Genomic DNA, 16,367 nt, shown 5'->3' with positions numbered 1-16,367 from the left:
GTTAAGAATTAAACCAATTTTCCTGATGTAGTACTTTAACCTTGCACTTGAGATGTGACGTGCCATGGCTGTCAAGTCCTGGAAAACTGCTCTAGAGTGGTCCAGACTGGCTCAGACAGCACCACATTTCCAGCACAAATACAATAAAACTGCACACATACAGGAAGAGAAAACACCGCTGCCTTCCCAGAGAGATACAGGAACTCACACGTCTCAAAGCAAAGAGCTGCTCTTGAAGAACAATGAAATTTTAGTCATCTGTCACTCCCATCACATTGACGAAACATACTTCATTACTGAGCACTATACCCGAGTTTGCCCTCCTTGATATGCACACTGCTCATTGCAAAGCAGCACTAAAATAATATAAAATGACTCATGGCCAAGTAAAAGTCCCCAGTTTACCAATCAGCAGAGACACTCATTTTTGCCATTCCACCCTCCCCTTACCCACACCATGCACGGGGGCATCAGCCACTCCCGACAGTCCAGAGCAGCTTCAAACCTGCAATAATCCCCTCTGTAACCTGAGCATGACAACCCAAGCTCGGGGGACCAGGGACAGTTTGGAACCAAATGTTTATCTGACCCCTGATGAACCCTGATAAACCCCGTGGGCACACCAACTCACATTTGTGCACGCTGTGATTCCCGTGCCAGCGTGGTGGTTGTGTCCAGCTCCTCAAGTCACAGCTCCCACTGTGCTGAGCTGAACTTCTCTCTCTGGGGAAGCTGAGGGTGCCCATCTTTATTAGCAACAGTCCAGAATGCTGCACTTTAAGTTCTGCTCAGTAATAATGTTTAAAAATACCATCCTAAGAGTGCAGCAGTACTGTGAAAGCTCTGCTCTCCCCAGCAGTGAGTGAGTGCCCCATGAATTGCCAGGGATAAGTGGGAGCTGCAGCCCCAGGCAGCAGCTTTGCCAAGCTTTGTCCAGCTCTGTTACATCAGGAGCATCACCAGGTTTTTCTGGATCATGATGCAGTGCTTTAGCTATGTGGGATCAGGTTAAACAACAGAGAAGTGGTGGCAGGGAAATCAAAGTCGTGAAAGGCTCTGCAGGCAGGGAAATGAGATTGCTGGAGTGGAATCAGGGAAGGCACGCTGACATTTATTCAGCCTGAATCTTCCAAAGGTACTAAGTGCGTTCTTTCAACTGCCTGATCCCAGCAGCACTTACACTCAAGAAGGCATTAGGCCTGGAAATGCATAACATCATATTTCTGCTTTAATGATTTTCCCAATGTTATGGAAAAAAGCAAGATCCACTGTAAGAGTTCTAAAGGTCACTTTTCTGTGACACAAAACTGCATTCTGCAGGGTAATAATCAGAATCCTGGGTGGAAACATGGCTGTGCACTGACCAGAGGGAACACTAAGGTACTTCACGCTTAGGCTCCCAACATGCTAATTAGTGGACATAACTACTCCTAACTTCTGTAAATTAATCAGCATTTACACCTACACATCTTCAAGCACTTGTTCCTTGCTGAGACCAAGAACCTTCACACTTGCTCAATTTTCAAGGATAGAAAAAACACATTTGTTTGTAACAGAAAGGAGAGCCAAGATTATATTGACTAGTTCATGGGGATCAGTCACTAATATTTAGTGCCAGATTTTTTATGGTGCATAATTTAAATTGCAGTCAGCTGAAAATCCAGTGGGTAACTGGTAATATGAACTCTCTGGGTGAAAAATCAAGACCACAGAAAAAAGCTTGGAAAGTTTGTTGCACACATTTTTTTTTTTTTTTTTTAAATTTTGTTTGTATTCAGGAATTCTGCACAATGATTTGATTAGAGCAAAAACCAGAACGGCCAGAACTCCAGCACTATTGGCCGCAAACGTCTGGTCAGAACTGCCAATCCCCATTAAATGTGGGAGCAGAACAAAAGGCAAGGAAAAGCTGTGGCCAGCTCCAAGCTGCCAGGAAGCCGGGGCAGGAGGCTGCCTGTGCTGGGAGGGGAACACACGGTGCCAAGTCCCACAGAAGCCCCGTGGAGAATGGAGCTGGCACTGCTGACCGGCAGCTCCGCATTCCTTCCTCCCTCCTCTTCCCGCATCTGTTTTGGCTGCACCTGGCACAAGGAACCCAAGTGATGTCACCTGCCCAGCCAGGCCCTCTGGAGCTCACTGGAGACACAAACAGTGCCCAGCACAGCCAGCTTGGCACCTGGGGCCACGAGGGACTGTCCCAGCCATTGCTGCTGCAGAGCAGTGCCAAGCAACAGGTCAGGCATTTCAGACAGACTGGGTCCTACGGGGGATAAAGATGCATCTATTCAATGGCACAGCAAAGTATTTCACATTCTTACATACAGGCTGGTGAAAGTTGGGCAGTTGGTTAATTAGCCTGAGTTCACAGGATTTAGAAGCTTAGACAGGGACAAGCCCTTACAGAAACCCTTCTCTCCCTCCTCTTTTTAACCGAACTTTAGTTAAGGGACAACAAAATACCCCAAACCCCAGCAAAATGCAATGCTAATTCCCGAAGGGAAAAAGCACTTCGAGGCTTACTGGGGGGATGGCAATGAAAAAAGCTAAAACCCAAGGATCAGCAAGAGCAAGAGTAGACTGATTTCAATTCTCTCACTAAATATAAAGCAGATAAGGTTTGCTTTCCTTTAAGACATGTGCATTAAGGCGCTGCTGCAAGGCCAAAAAGATATTAAAAATGGTGACATCAGACCAAAACAAATCTATTAAGACCAGTTCCCACAGTGAAATGGTTCCTGGAAGGTTTTCCCTACTCAGCCAGCATGCCATTCCCCACATTTGCAAACAACAAAAAAAACCTCCCTGTATTTCACTTGCTCAGTTAAGATCAGGTATTTTTACACAGTAAATTAAAAACATATAATAGACCTCAAATAACGTCACCAAAAATTAACTGATGACTGAAAACCTGTTTTTCATACTTCATGCGTTACTAAACCCTTTCAGAAATTGCTGGTACCCAGCCTCACATCAGAGACAAGGCAACTGCTCGAAAATGGAAATATAATTTATTTCATTATGCAATTTTTATGCACAGAGCTGACTCACAAAAGTATATTTAGGCCCTGGATAACACCCAAGCTAATAATTAATTACATTTTAAACTACTTGCAGTGTAATTCCTAATATTTCTCACTTTACCTGTTCTTTTTTAATGCTGTAGGTGTGACTGCACGACTGACTGGTGAGCAAAAAGGACAGAAAGGAGGAGACACTGACTATTCGATGGACACATGGTAAAAGACAGAAGCAATAAGAGTCAGCATCAGATTTGTTTTCTAAAATTAATGATCAGAAGGTTAGTCTTAAAAGATCTTTGAGGTGGTGCTTGCTGAACAATAATCTCACAGTACTGTTCATCCTGGAATCAGGAGAAAATCCTCAGCACTCTTCCCAATGCAATTCAAAGGATCAAGCAGACACTCAGTACAGAAGCAATAAAGCCTGCCTTTGCAAAGGGGTACCAGCCCCAGGAACACCAGGAAAACACAGATGGATCTGCAGGTTTTCCTTCCCCCGTGGCTGCCATGCAAATAGAAACAAGCCTTTGGAAGCACACACTGTCCTTCCAGAGGCACAAGCACCCTGAGCACATCCCCTTCCTTTGGCAGCACTCCTGCACAACCCCTTCCCACACAGCATGGTCACACAAAGCTCAGCTTGCAGCTCACAGGGGTCTGGGTCTTCCTTTCCCCTTTTTCCAAGGGATGAATGACAGCACTTGAGACAAAGCTGACAATCATCTCAGGCCACGGACATGCAGAGCTGAATCTCTCTCACTGAAGATAAACTCCCAACTTACAACAAAGTTGTAAAAATTATTTTCTACAATCCATAAAATACAGCCTGGAAATTTATTTCCAACCCAGGCTGAAAGGGAAGCTGCAGCTTTCCACCAAAGCACTGACAGCTCTGGACTCACGCCACAGCACATAGTGCAATTTTTATTTTATTTGAACAACACATCTCACTCCTTTGCCTTCAGCTCTGGAAGCTTCTCCTACACACCCTTTTAACTTTTTCATTCCTTTTGGAGACAAAAAAACATGCTGATTTAATTAATTTATTTTTCTGCACATAACTGCTGACTTTTGGGAGCTCACAGTGCCATCCTGGTAGAGGAAAAGACGGATAAAAGCATGGGACTTCAGATGAAGAGATGCAGTAATATATTTTACAATGAGATTTAATCCGGAAACTAACTAAACAGGGTAGATTTCATTTTGGAATAGCTGCTGAACTAAAAACTTCAGTCTACGTGCAGAACTTCTGTTCTGTTTATGTGTACAAAACATGCACATTCTGAAACTCATCATTACTTGACAGCTTTTCTCAAACAGAAAAGCAGCTGAGCAGCACAAAAAGCAATCAGCCCTCCCTGGCTTCTTATCTGTAATTTTCTGTGGTTAGATCTGCACCAAGGCAGCTCTGGCTGACACCTGCAGCATTCAACCCGTGTCAGCATTTCCATTATAAATTCTCCACTTTAGAGATTGCTGTGTACCCAAACTCACATGCACATTTTCCATGCAGGAGCAAAGAGTTTATTACTGCTATTTTAAAAAGTGATACTATTTCCATCTCTGCTGCTCGAAGTTTTATTCTGATTTCTTCACAGAGAAATACCAATAAGATACAGTTTTCAGGGAGAAAAAGAAAAATCCCTGACACAAAATTCTGAATCCCAGGGAGCTCTGGGAATGTGGAGGGATGAGGTTAAAAGACAGCACTGCCAGTTCTTGACTCTCTGAAACCTTGACTAAAAATTACAGATGAGTTTCTTAATTCTGCAAGCTAATTTATACCATTTGCCATTTGTCCTCCACCCACGGGGGGGGAAGAAAAAAAATTTATTCAGGTCCTGGGTACTTCCTGCCTTGAAAACCAGCTCCTGTTCTGCCCAGGTTTGAGCGTGCCCATCTGCCCCCTCCCCAACAGCCAGAGTGCTTCAGAACAGACCTGCAAGCTGATGGACACTAGAATTAAAAAGGGGGGCAGATGATTTCTTGTTGAAGAGAGAACTGATTTTGACCTTAGCATAAAAGCTAAAGAGATCCAAGAAATGGAATTCATCGTCCTCTACCTGCAGCTGTCAACAAAGCCCTTATCTGCAAAGAGCAGAGGCTTCCCAGATGGCCATGGGCACTCCTTGCAGAGCAAGTGGAGAGCCAGGAAATTCACAGCACTATTCATTTGAGCCATTTAAACCTCCAACTAAGGCCACATGAATTATTCTCTAGAAATGCCGTTAGAGTCCAGGCAGCACCCCCTGAAGCAGGACTGTAAGCTCAGATGTACAGTGCAGAAGGAAAAGGCCTTGAGCTGCATCAGTCCTGTGCAGCTCTGAGGAGGAAACTCCCCTGGAAGGTGTCCAGTACCTGGCACACACCTGCCTCCCCATAACGCCAGAGTGCGGGTGAGCTGTGCCAATCCAGCTGGCCTGGAAGGGACACATTGACAGAAGGAAGAGCTGGAGGACTGCATCCAGGTTAGGGCTCTTAGGGAAAGAGAGATGTGCACCTGTTGGAGTGGGTCCAGAGGAGGCCACGGAGCTCTGTGCTTTCATAACAAAATTTATTCTAAAATGATTTCTAAGAAAGGAGAGGAAGAGCTGAGCTGTGAGAAATGCAGGCTTGCAGAACCCAGAGGTGCTGCTTCTGTTTGTTTACTAAATATAATTCAGTCCTACTCCTGCAACACTTTGTTAGGGCACGTTGTATTTTGCTCACAAAGATGCCTTTGTCAGCTCTCTCCAACAGTTGTCCAATACATTTTTGAAGTGTTTCCCACAAATCCAGCTCTGCACTCACACCCCCAATGATAAACAACAGCAGTATGTGGGATATGCACAGTGCACAGACATTCTATTGCATGGCATATAAAGTGTCAGAGCAGGCAAAAGAATTTGCAACAAGGCTTCCAAATAAAATTTTTCACAGTTTGACATAAGCTCAGCCTTCACTTAATATTTTAGTGTGTCTGGTAATGAAAGACATCCTGCCTGTCGCAAAGCACTTGTGTAGAAGAGCAGATATTTGGAAGGTCACGAGCACTCGGAGCAGCAGGACTGCAGACGCCCGCTCGGATGTTTGCACTGAGATAAATCAGGCTGCAGCAGCTGCTGCTCCAGCCCCGGCCCTATATCAATCACATGCACACAAACTTCTTGCACTGGGACACACCACAATTATTTTTTTTTCACACTATCAACCTCTCCCCTCAGTTTAAGAGATCAGATATGTCGGGCACTCCCTCACTCACATCATAGATCTTTCAAACAAATTTCTGTGGTACAGATTTAAAATGGCACCTTAACAAAGAATGTTCTGTGGTCAAAAAATGCAACAAAATACTTGCACCAAAACACTTCCATTCTCCACACTTCGCATGGCATCCTGCCCAGTCCATCACCTCTACCCACAGTATTCCTGGATTTACTACAAAGACGAGAAACACCACAAAAAAAGGTTTAAGTTTCAGTGAGTTCTTTTCCTTTGAGAGTTTCTGCCCTGCAGGATGCAGTGCCATGGGGGCTGAGAGCCTCTGTGCCTGAAACGCTGCATGGCTGTCTCAGCCCATTCCTCATGGTCACTCAAACCAAGAACACAGAGCAACAGATTTCCTCCTTCCCCTCTGGAACACCGAAGCACGTCTTTGGGATGGGAATTGTTACTTCAGGGGGAGATCCTTTAGGAAAACGAGAACAGAACTGCTGCACAGACCCCAGGGCACATCTCTGCCAACCTCTGCTGCCTCTGTGCTAGGTCTGACATCCCACAGCTACTTTTGGACCTGGCTGTGGTGGATCTCCATCAACAGCTGATCTTGGAAAGGAGGAACGGATAATAAAGAAGAAAGGAAAAATCAGACATACTTTTTTCTGCTCCCTTACGTGTCCTGGAACCAAACCTGTACCAGAAAAGGATTTCTTTTTATTTTACTCTTTGAAGAGCTCTAAAGAAGGTTGGAAAACACAGAGCCTATAAGCTGTTCCAGGGGAAAGCTGCAGAGTAACCCCTGGCCTTGCTGCAGGGAGCAGCTGTCCCTGTGCTGCATTTCAGTGCCTGAGAGCCCAGGAGCTGTGGAGCCTGAGATCTCCTCAGCCACCATGCCACAGCTGGAGGCAGAGCTCGCTATGCTAAATACAGCATCCATGAGCTGGGAACTCGAGTGGGCCGTGTTGGATTGCACAGCAAAGCAATTTAAGCAAATGACTAATCTAAACCCTTCGGTTTCCTTCCTACTTTGGGCTTTGAAAAAGTGCCTGAAAAGCATCAACCATCAATCCTCACCCACTGTAACCAAGCAAACCCAAAAGATTGATTTTGCCATCCTAAAGCCAAATCAAGGCAAATCCAAACAATGAGACTGTTAACTGAGCTGTGCACTTGCACAGGACTTATGGTATACAAAAAGCATGACATGTTTTTCACTTCCAGAAGTAGGAAAGAAAAATTACTATAACGAAGATTATTTTTTCCCCAGACTTCCTGGTACCTTAACTAAGCCAGTATTTTGATTGAAACTACCCTGATTCCCACAGTCTTAACAATGACTTCATTACAATACGCATTTTTAAAGTGTGTAGAGGTACACGTGTCCATTACACTTAGAAAGTGCCAAAGTATTTGTTTTTAATACCAGAGTGCATGAAGAGTTCTTCATGCAGCAAGGTCTCAGCCAACTAAACTAACAGGAACGCTTAATTTGCTATTTGAATGCTCTGATTTTAAAAAATCTTTCCAGCTGACGTAAGAGCGAATTAAGAAACATGTGACAGTAAGATCTGAAAATATTACACTGGATGTAATCATAACTGAGAGAGAAGTTACATTAGACTAGAAATAAAGATGATGATTCGTGGCTTGCTCCACAGCAATGCAGAACATTCCAGCACAGACAATGGACGTGCTGCAGTTGGCTCCAGGGTGGCAGCCTTTGTAAGGCAATCTGTGTTTTACCAGCACACACACGTTCCCAGCACAGCACACTCAGCATCGTACTTACTGCGGGGCCGGCTGCTGTAGGGCCAGGGCTGCCACGACCCTCCTTACCAACACCCTGACTTTGTTCTTCAGGCCCACGTGTCACAAGGATCCTGAAGTGCTGCTGCCTCATGTTTTGATCTGGTCTGATCTTAAACAAGCATCCTTGCCCTTGAGGCATCCGCTCTACTGAATTGCTTCTAGGTATTTCTGCCCTGTTCCTGCTGTTTCCAGGCAGTTCCGAATTCAGCCCATCACCTGTGGGGCTAATTCCTTCTGCTGGTGGCTGGACAGGGTAGGAAGTACTCCTTTCCAGCCGTATCCGAGGGTACCTGACCAACCTGTCCCCTTTGGTTCCAGTAAAGCCAAAGTTACCTCCACCTCCTGCGCCTGTACCACTCGTCTGTGGCTGCTGTAACTGGAGAACAAAGAACTTTTTCCCTGAGTTTGCCGCCAGGTCTGGCACATGCTGCAAGGACCAGCGCCGGGGTTCAGGGCTGGGAGCACTATCTGGAGCCTCAGGACCAAAGGGAAGTAGAGTAACTTGAGGCACATCTGCACTCGAGGCCCGATGCTGAATCCTCACACCACTTATGTTTAAACCTGAAGCTTTGGTCGCCTCTTCTCGCTGGGCAGTCAGCAGAGCCTCCTCACTCTGGTTATTGGTAGGAACACTACAATATACTCTATGGTTACAGCAAACAGTTCCATCCGCCTGCTGCCCTAACTCTTCGGTCAGCCGGGGCGAAGAGAGCTCAGGAGTGACCTGTGGAGAAGAGTGGTTTTCAACAGAGGCTGCACAAGGCTCCCCGAAGTCAGAGAGCTGACAGGAGGGTGTCTCCTGCGGACACTCCAGGGCCGCGCAGCCGTCGGCAGCTTTGCGCTGCAGCGAGATCTGCATGGACGAGCTCCTGGTGGGGCGCGGGGCGAGGCCGCTCAGCAGCTGCGGGATGAACATGGATGTGCTCCTCTTCAGGGAGCCCTCCTGGGGCAAGTCTCCATCGGCGCCACAATCCGCCCCGCGCCGCGACAACGCGTGAGGGCTGCTTCTCCTTGGCAACGTGTGGAACGCCATGAAAAAGTCATCTTCTCTCTCCTGGGAAAGGATCCCCGACTCGGGGGCTGTGTTGCTTCTCCCAGAGCCAAAGTGAAACCGCAGCCGATGGGCCATGGTTTTACAGAGAGGAGAAAAGGAGAGGGAGAACAGCAACAATTCAGGCACTGCCAGAAGTTAAAAACCAAAGACATAAACTCCGAGAAAAAGTGTCCCATGTGCCAAACGGTTAGCACTGCAGCCCTGGGAGCGACAGATAGCAGAAATAGCCCAAGTGGCAAGCAGCATTCCAGGCATGATTGGGCAGGAGCAGTCAGCGCTCCTACACACACGGTGACATAGGGTAGGATGGTGGGAGTCACGTGGCCTGGTTCCCCCTCTCCAATGTAAGTGTGTGAGGAGTTTGTTTTTTCCTTTTTTTTTTTTTTTTAATGCCAGCAAGAGCCTGAAACAGCACCTTCCCAGCTGCTCCTTTTCCATCAGGGAGGAGTGGCCCCAGCGGGAGAGCTCTCGCAGCTGACTGAGGCAGCGAATACACTCAGCACTGCCATAAATCTAAAGCACATCAGACTCACAGGGCACGCTTGGAGAAAGCGCTCGCAGAAAAATGTAACTACGACAAAACCACTTCCATTTTGTGTTAAAAGTTTAAGTCAACACCACATGCAAATGAGGAAAATTCTTTCAAGCATAACATTTTGGTGTGTTACAGCTCTGGGCTGTCATGGCAGAACAGAAATAAATATAACATGGTTACGCTTTCAATTTTAACCATGCTCATAACACAATTAAGCAACAAACTTTTGCCTTTAAAAACCCCAACAGCAATATAAGCTGCACTCCCCTTTGAGTAAGTACAAATTACAAACAAAACAATTGCACATATGGCAGAGATCTCTCACACAGTAAAAGCAGCAGAAATAGGCAGGACAGCAAGACACAAAGCTCCTTTTCCAGATTTACCAGGCAGTACAGGTGAGGGAAAAGCAGAGCTGGGTGTTGCATGTCCGTTTGTACTGATTTGTCCCAGAGCCTGCACAGAACTGCCTGCTCCTGGCTGCCTGCAGCAGGGAGTCAGCAATGCCAGCACACGTGGCACTGCCAGCAGGAGTACAGTTACACCCTCTAAGAGCCACAAGAACAGGACAAGCAGGCAGGATACACCAGAACGGGAACCAAGCACCCTCAATCGGCTTTGCTGCAACAAAGATACTCAGTGCCCTGGGGGCACTCTCAGTGAAGGGTGCACACACCAGAAAAGAAACTCTGGTTAAGCAGAAGTGCAGCTCCATCTCAGGGCCTGGACAGCTGTTCCCTGGGAGAACTGGAAAGGCTAAATCTTGTCAACAGCTCTGAAAACCTGTGTGTGGCGGGTCAGTCCTCTGCCTACACATCTGAACTCTGCTTGCAAGCAGCTTGCTTTCAAAAGCCAGAAGATTACCAATCCCAAGAGCAATGGCAGCTCCAACTGATCAAACTGCCAGCAGCCAGCATAGCCCCACATTGTTTATGTGGATTATAGACACAACAAAAATGTGAACAGCTTCCACACAGCAATGGTCCTAGAGACTGCCTTGTAGAAGCACAGGTGTTGGTATTATTTTATCTTATCTTTCAGCTAAAACACATTACTCAAGAACGTGGTCTCTGCACCCAAAATGAAGCTGCATCACATTTACTCTGTTGAGATTGGGGAATAGAAAGGCAAGGACACCTGCAGAGACAGAATGCACTTTGGCAATTTGGGACTAAGAAGGAACAAAGTCCTTCCAATAAAGGCCATTTTAAGTATTGACAATAAATATGTGAGAAAAAAGCCAAAATAATCAGTTCAGTGTTCTCCTCACAACCTGAGGAAAACCTGCCACTCCAAAACTCCGAAAATAGTCACCTTGCCATAGACCTCCTGCAAGGAAAGCCATGGCTCCTAACCCCAGCTGCTGCCTTGGCAGGAGGTTCCAAGCTCAAGGACAGACTGACTTCGGAGGTAGGACCAGAAGGAGAATACACAAAAATTGATTCCACAATAAAAAGTGCTGAAACTGCCAGGGTAAGGCCAGTCCTGCACACCCAAACTTGAAAATCCAAAGCAATGTGTCTGAAATGAGTATTCCAAACCTGTCATTTCCTAGCTGTCACTGCATATGAGTTTCTTCTCTAACCTACCTCTCTGTTCCTGTGGCATCTTTGCATTCCAATGGCACATGGCTGTTGAAAAGTGCAAGTGGTCATTATGATCATTATATACAAATAAACATGCTCCTGGTCAGCACACTGGAGAGGCACAGTGCCACTGGTTCACATATTTACTTCCTCCTGAGGAAAGATCCAGTCATTCAGCTGCCAAGTCCTCTTTCTCTCCAGACTACAGCTTCTGTGGTTTCCTTTGCTCTTTATTTATTAGGAAGATAGAAGGAAAGAACCTATTTGTTGAAGACAGATGCTTCTACACTGTCTTTTTTTAAATGAAAGTATCTTTGCAACTCTGTTCCTAATTTTCACAAATTAAACAAGTTTGGTAAAGGCTGTACTGTCCCCAGCCCAGAAAATGTTAATTCCTGATCTCATGAACAGAGCGATGGTGTTACAGTGTTCAAAAAGCAAACCCCCAAGAGCCACCCACCAGTGTGCCACTGCACTGGCACATTTAGCCCTGCATGTACAGAGGGACGCTGTCACTTTTCCATGGATCATAACTACAACAGAAGCTAGCAGCAGTCAGATGGTGAGAGCCTCCTCCAGAAGAGCTACTGCATCAGCCAAAGACCAAACCCAACATGTGAGCACTGTGAGGCAGAGAGCTGAAAGCCAACAGAGCATCATTCTGCCATGACCTCAAACCTTCACACAGGCACTGTGTGCACAAGGTGCAGCTCTGGGAACCACCTCCCAGAGCAAGATGCAGAAGCATTAAAGGGCTGGAAAGGGACATTGAAATGATCAGGGACTGAAGCAGCTGCTTAATCAGGGATTTAAAAGGTCAGGACTTTATTGGTTTGAAGTGGAGAGACCTACAGAGGGACCGAGTGAGGGTTTCACTGTCAGAGGACTGGATGAGGACCCAGAGGGGCCACACTTCAGTGTCCTATTAGTCCCAAACTCAAATGGTTTTTACACATCTATTTGTGTTTCTCGGCACACTCACCGAAACAACAGACTAAAGGCACCTTTAAGCTGTGCTGGATTTCTGTCAGGCACACAGAGCCTTGTGAGCAGTGTAACACAACCAAGACAGGCACTCACCAGTCTGTTCTCATCAAACACCTCGAACAGGAGCCGATGGTTGCTCGGGTTCACCTGTGGGAAATACAAGTTCAGCAGCTGGACAACAACAGTGTCTGGGTACTAGCTCAGGCAGCAATCAACCCAAGGTAAGCAGGACAGCACTAACAGGTCTAATGGAAATCTTTACTTAAACTGGAGCACCAGAACCTTCCTGCAAGTGGGAAGAGCCTGGCAGTTGACATGAAAGCTTTTATGTGCAGTTACTGCATTTCCCTCCCAGGACTCCTGTTCCAGCCTGGACAGACTGTCAGGGCTCCCTGACAGACTGACTGATTTATGAGGACCAAGAGTTTTGCTGCATTTCCTCAGCATTTCACATTCAGATATGTTTCTGACTGTCCAGCTCTCACCATCTCTAGCCCATTTAGCATACACAACCTTGGAACACCCAACACCTGAAAGCAGCAAATACACCTCCAGAAAATGATTTACTTAAATTGAAGCAGAAAGACTGCCAACATTTAAAAGGACAAAATCAAACATAAAAAAAACTCTGTCAGAAAGACAAAACAACTGCTGTTAACAAGTTTTATAGCGTTTAATCTAGTTGATACATTCAGAAAAGCTTTGCAAGCCACGTTACTATGACCAGCACGTTTAATTAAGGAAATTTAGAAATAATATACCACAATGCATTGATAATTCTGTGGGCTGGAGATGGACTTACCAGTTCTGAGAAAATCAGAGAACTGGGACACATAAAATAGGGTGTAAATTACTTAATAGGCCCCATAATTGCTGAGAACTTTCAAGATGTTTTAACAGAGCATCTATGAACTACACCAGAGGTTTTGCAGCAGTGTTGTGAATTTCCTTTTCCTGAGATTTTAGGCCTGTATTACTCAGCTGCAAACCCCAGAAGAGCTGTTTGGTGCATGTGTCCCAGTCAGCATTCCCCATGAAGCTGAGGCTAAAGACTGCAAATAAAGAGAAACTTACTCTAAAGTAAAACTCTTCATTCCATTTAGGGTTCAGTGTCTGTAAAAGAAATAACAATATTTACATACTAACGTTTCTTTAAGTATTCTGGTATGCAATTATAAAAACAATCATGCAAGTGACAGTTTTCTAGAAAGAAAAGCATGTAATAAATGTTACTGAAAAATATATTATCCATCTAAAAATTCTCTATTGAGTAAACCAAATGTGGGAGGACAATTGAGTCAGATAATCCTAAAATAGACATTAAATATAAATAGAATTTGATGATTAAAAGACAAATCATTGAGAATCTATAGAAATAAAACTTCAAGATATTTCCTTCTCAAGACTCATTTAAACCCAGGTGAAAATAAAAGTATTTTTTAAACACAAAGGTAATAACTTTAGGGCTACAAAATATGCTCAGATTTATACTGTGAAATAAACAGAAAAATAAAATATCCCCCAAAAACAAAAAGAAAAGGTTATTCCTTGGAATAGGTTAAGATATTCTTCCAATCTTCTCCCAGCTCAAGGATTGTAATTTTAACAACCTGACTAAAATGCATAGAATAAACGTGCATCTGGACTGCAAGCTGAAGTGAGCTCAAGCGTGACATAATAAACTGATAAAAGAGATGAGAACTACAAACAGTAATTTAGACAATTCAAGCTTGGGTAAGGATAAAAACAATTGGACAATATGTCCAATGTTTTTGTGCTCTTGCCAAATCATTCCCTCATGCTCTCACACAGCAGAGATTTATGGGCAGAGCTGACAGGAAAAATTGCCTTTACACCCACAAGAATTCTGTTCTAGCAGAGAAGGGGAATCTTGGCTGTTCATCTTACTCCTTGCTAGAGATGCAACAGATTCCTCATGTGCAGGACATGGGGGCTGACTACACTGCATCCCTCTACAAAGTGGCAATACAGGAGCTCATGGCAGAGCAGGAAATGCTTCCTGAAAGAAAAGACCACTGTCAAGGGCAGGTGAATCAACGAGGGCAAGGGCAGGGATGGGCTTGTGGGCGCTGAGAAACTCTCAGCTTTTTTCCCTGAAGGAGTACAATGTATTCAGTAAAAAATACATTAAAGTGAAGCAGTAAGGAAAACAATGTTACCTTTTAACATTTGTATTCATCAAATGCTACTGCTGTTGGCTAGAGAGGGCACACACAATTGACCAAACAAAGAACGGGCCTAACATTTGTTTTGAGGCACTACTGCCCATTGACATTCCATTAATTCCCAATGCTGCTTAACCACAGAGCTCGAGGAAATCTGATGGATGAGGCTGCAGAATCTTTGGTAAATGCCTGGTAACTCACAGAAATTTCTTCCACCTTTACAGGTCTCACTCTTAGTGGGCCAAGTCAAGCAGTGCAAACATCTGAGTGCCAGCAAAGAAGGAATTGCAGCAATAGCTCCGAACAGGACATGAGCAGGGAAACAATTACAAAACAACCCCAAAAACAGCTACATCCTAAAAAAAGGGCAAGTGTTGCACACACAAAGGACTGCCAGGAGTCAAGCTGAGCAAGACCTTCCTCAGGTATTGAGAAAGGGTTTTCAACACTACACAGAAAAGGAGGACACGGAGAGAAATGATGCTGCTGAACACTGGAGCTCGATGGGGAGACTGGGCATTCTCAGAGACTGAAAATGATTTTTAATATTCCATATGGGAAAGGTAGAAGACTTTGGAGTTCAGTGCAGTCAAGGTGAAGAAACTGAAGGAAGTGGATAATCTTCATCTGAACTTTTAAATTCCAGCAGGAATGTAAAAAACACACTGACCATGTTACAGAATCAGAAGCCAGCAAACAGCAAATGCAGCTTTCCCTGCTTCAGAGAGAACCTTTTCAGCAGGTCATTCCAAAGAGAGCTCCAAAACAAAGCACAAAGCATTCATCAAACCTTCCAGCTGGATTAACTATGGAGGGAGATAAACTGAAACAAAAAGCCTCCCAAGCTCAGCTAGGGTAGGTCATGGCACATGAAGCTGACATTCTCCTGGAAACTTTGTTTTTCAGAGTAAACAAACGATGTGCATTTAACCCCTTTGGCTGCCATGAAGCACTTCCAGAGGCACAGTCCAGCTGGGCAGCAGGACACACATCACACAATGGCACAGCTCATGGAAAAAGAGAATAAAAAGGGGACACTGCAGCTCCTTCTGCTTTCCCAAAAGCAGTGCTGCACAAAGGTACCCATTCAACTGAGGAACACAAAACTGAGGAGAAAAATGAGAAACTTGTGAAGGGTTAGATACGGAGCTGAGGGAGGTAACTGCCAGTCATTCATTCCTTGGATTCGCTGTACTCAGTATTTTTTATTAATGATTTTAACTCAAAATTGAGATATGCTAATGATATTTGCTGTTTACAAAACAGAGAGAGGATTGCAACTTGCACAGGGAGAACTCTGCCTTGAGATGAAATTCAAAAATTCCAAGCAGAAATTACCAACTAGAACTTTTCAACATATGAGTTAATAGCACTGTTACAGAAATGACTGAGAACGTCTGGGCTTTAACTGACAGTGAGAAAGAAGAAACAGTGCAAATCAGCAGATGCAGTCCTGGGAATGAAACAAGCACCAACAGCTCACCAGGAAGTCTTTGAAAAATCCCTTTACCACATCAAACATGCCCTGGTTCTGGGACAGCTCTGCTTGGATCTTCCACACCTCCAGGATTGCACATTGGCTTTCTCATGACACCCGATGTCCTGATTTTAGAACTGCATCATTCCAGTTCGTGTTTTCAAGAACAAAATTCTCCTCATTATTTTGTTTTTCAGCAACGATTTCAACTGAACCCCTGTTGATTCTAAATACCTCCGTAAAGAATGACAACTCATTATTTTCCCTTACTTTTCATACAGTTTATGACTACTTTCCTCTCTGCCACCAAAGCCAGCAAAATAAAAAAACTATCCTTACAAAATCTTAGGATCCTGATAATGACAAATATCCCTCAGTGGAAATTTGTGTGAACTAAAATAGAGAAATGAAATAAAACTCAAAGTAAATAAAAAAACTCAAATAAAACTTTTGGTTTTCATTAAAAATGTAAGAAGTCCCAGGCTTTTCTTACAGCACATCTTCTGTCATCGGGT

At 44.6% G+C, this 16,367-nt stretch overlaps 1 protein-coding gene across 17 annotated transcripts in view; it reads right to left on the bottom strand.

Annotated features, from left to right (window-relative positions):
* Nucleotides 1-16,367, bottom strand: part of LOC148219979 (E3 ubiquitin-protein ligase NEDD4-like) — a 77,871-nt gene that overhangs the window by 28,811 nt on the left and 32,693 nt on the right. For 13 of the 17 annotated variants that reach the window (XM_088156972.1, XM_088156975.1, XM_088156966.1 and 10 more), the window contains 2 exons: nt 13,264-13,302; nt 12,283-12,336 (listed from right to left, as the gene is read on the bottom strand). Coding sequence is in view for 12 of the 17 variants with exons in the window: in XM_088156966.1 (XP_088013092.1) it covers nt 12,283-12,336; nt 13,264-13,302 (93 nt within the window). In the remaining 5 variants the exon portion in view is untranslated. Of the gene's footprint in view, nt 1-8,007; nt 12,258-12,282; nt 12,337-13,263; nt 13,303-16,367 lie in introns of those variants that run through there. The other 4 variants (XM_088156962.1, XM_088156964.1, XM_088156965.1 and 1 more) reach the window with 2 other exon arrangements.

This window comes from Sturnus vulgaris, chromosome Z (genome assembly GCF_052056855.1).
Source record: "Sturnus vulgaris isolate bStuVul1 chromosome Z, bStuVul1.hap1, whole genome shotgun sequence".
NCBI classification, from domain to species: domain Eukaryota; kingdom Metazoa; phylum Chordata; class Aves; order Passeriformes; family Sturnidae; genus Sturnus; species Sturnus vulgaris.
Note: the sequence above shows the minus strand (reverse complement) of the source record. Positions and strands in the feature narration are given on the sequence as shown.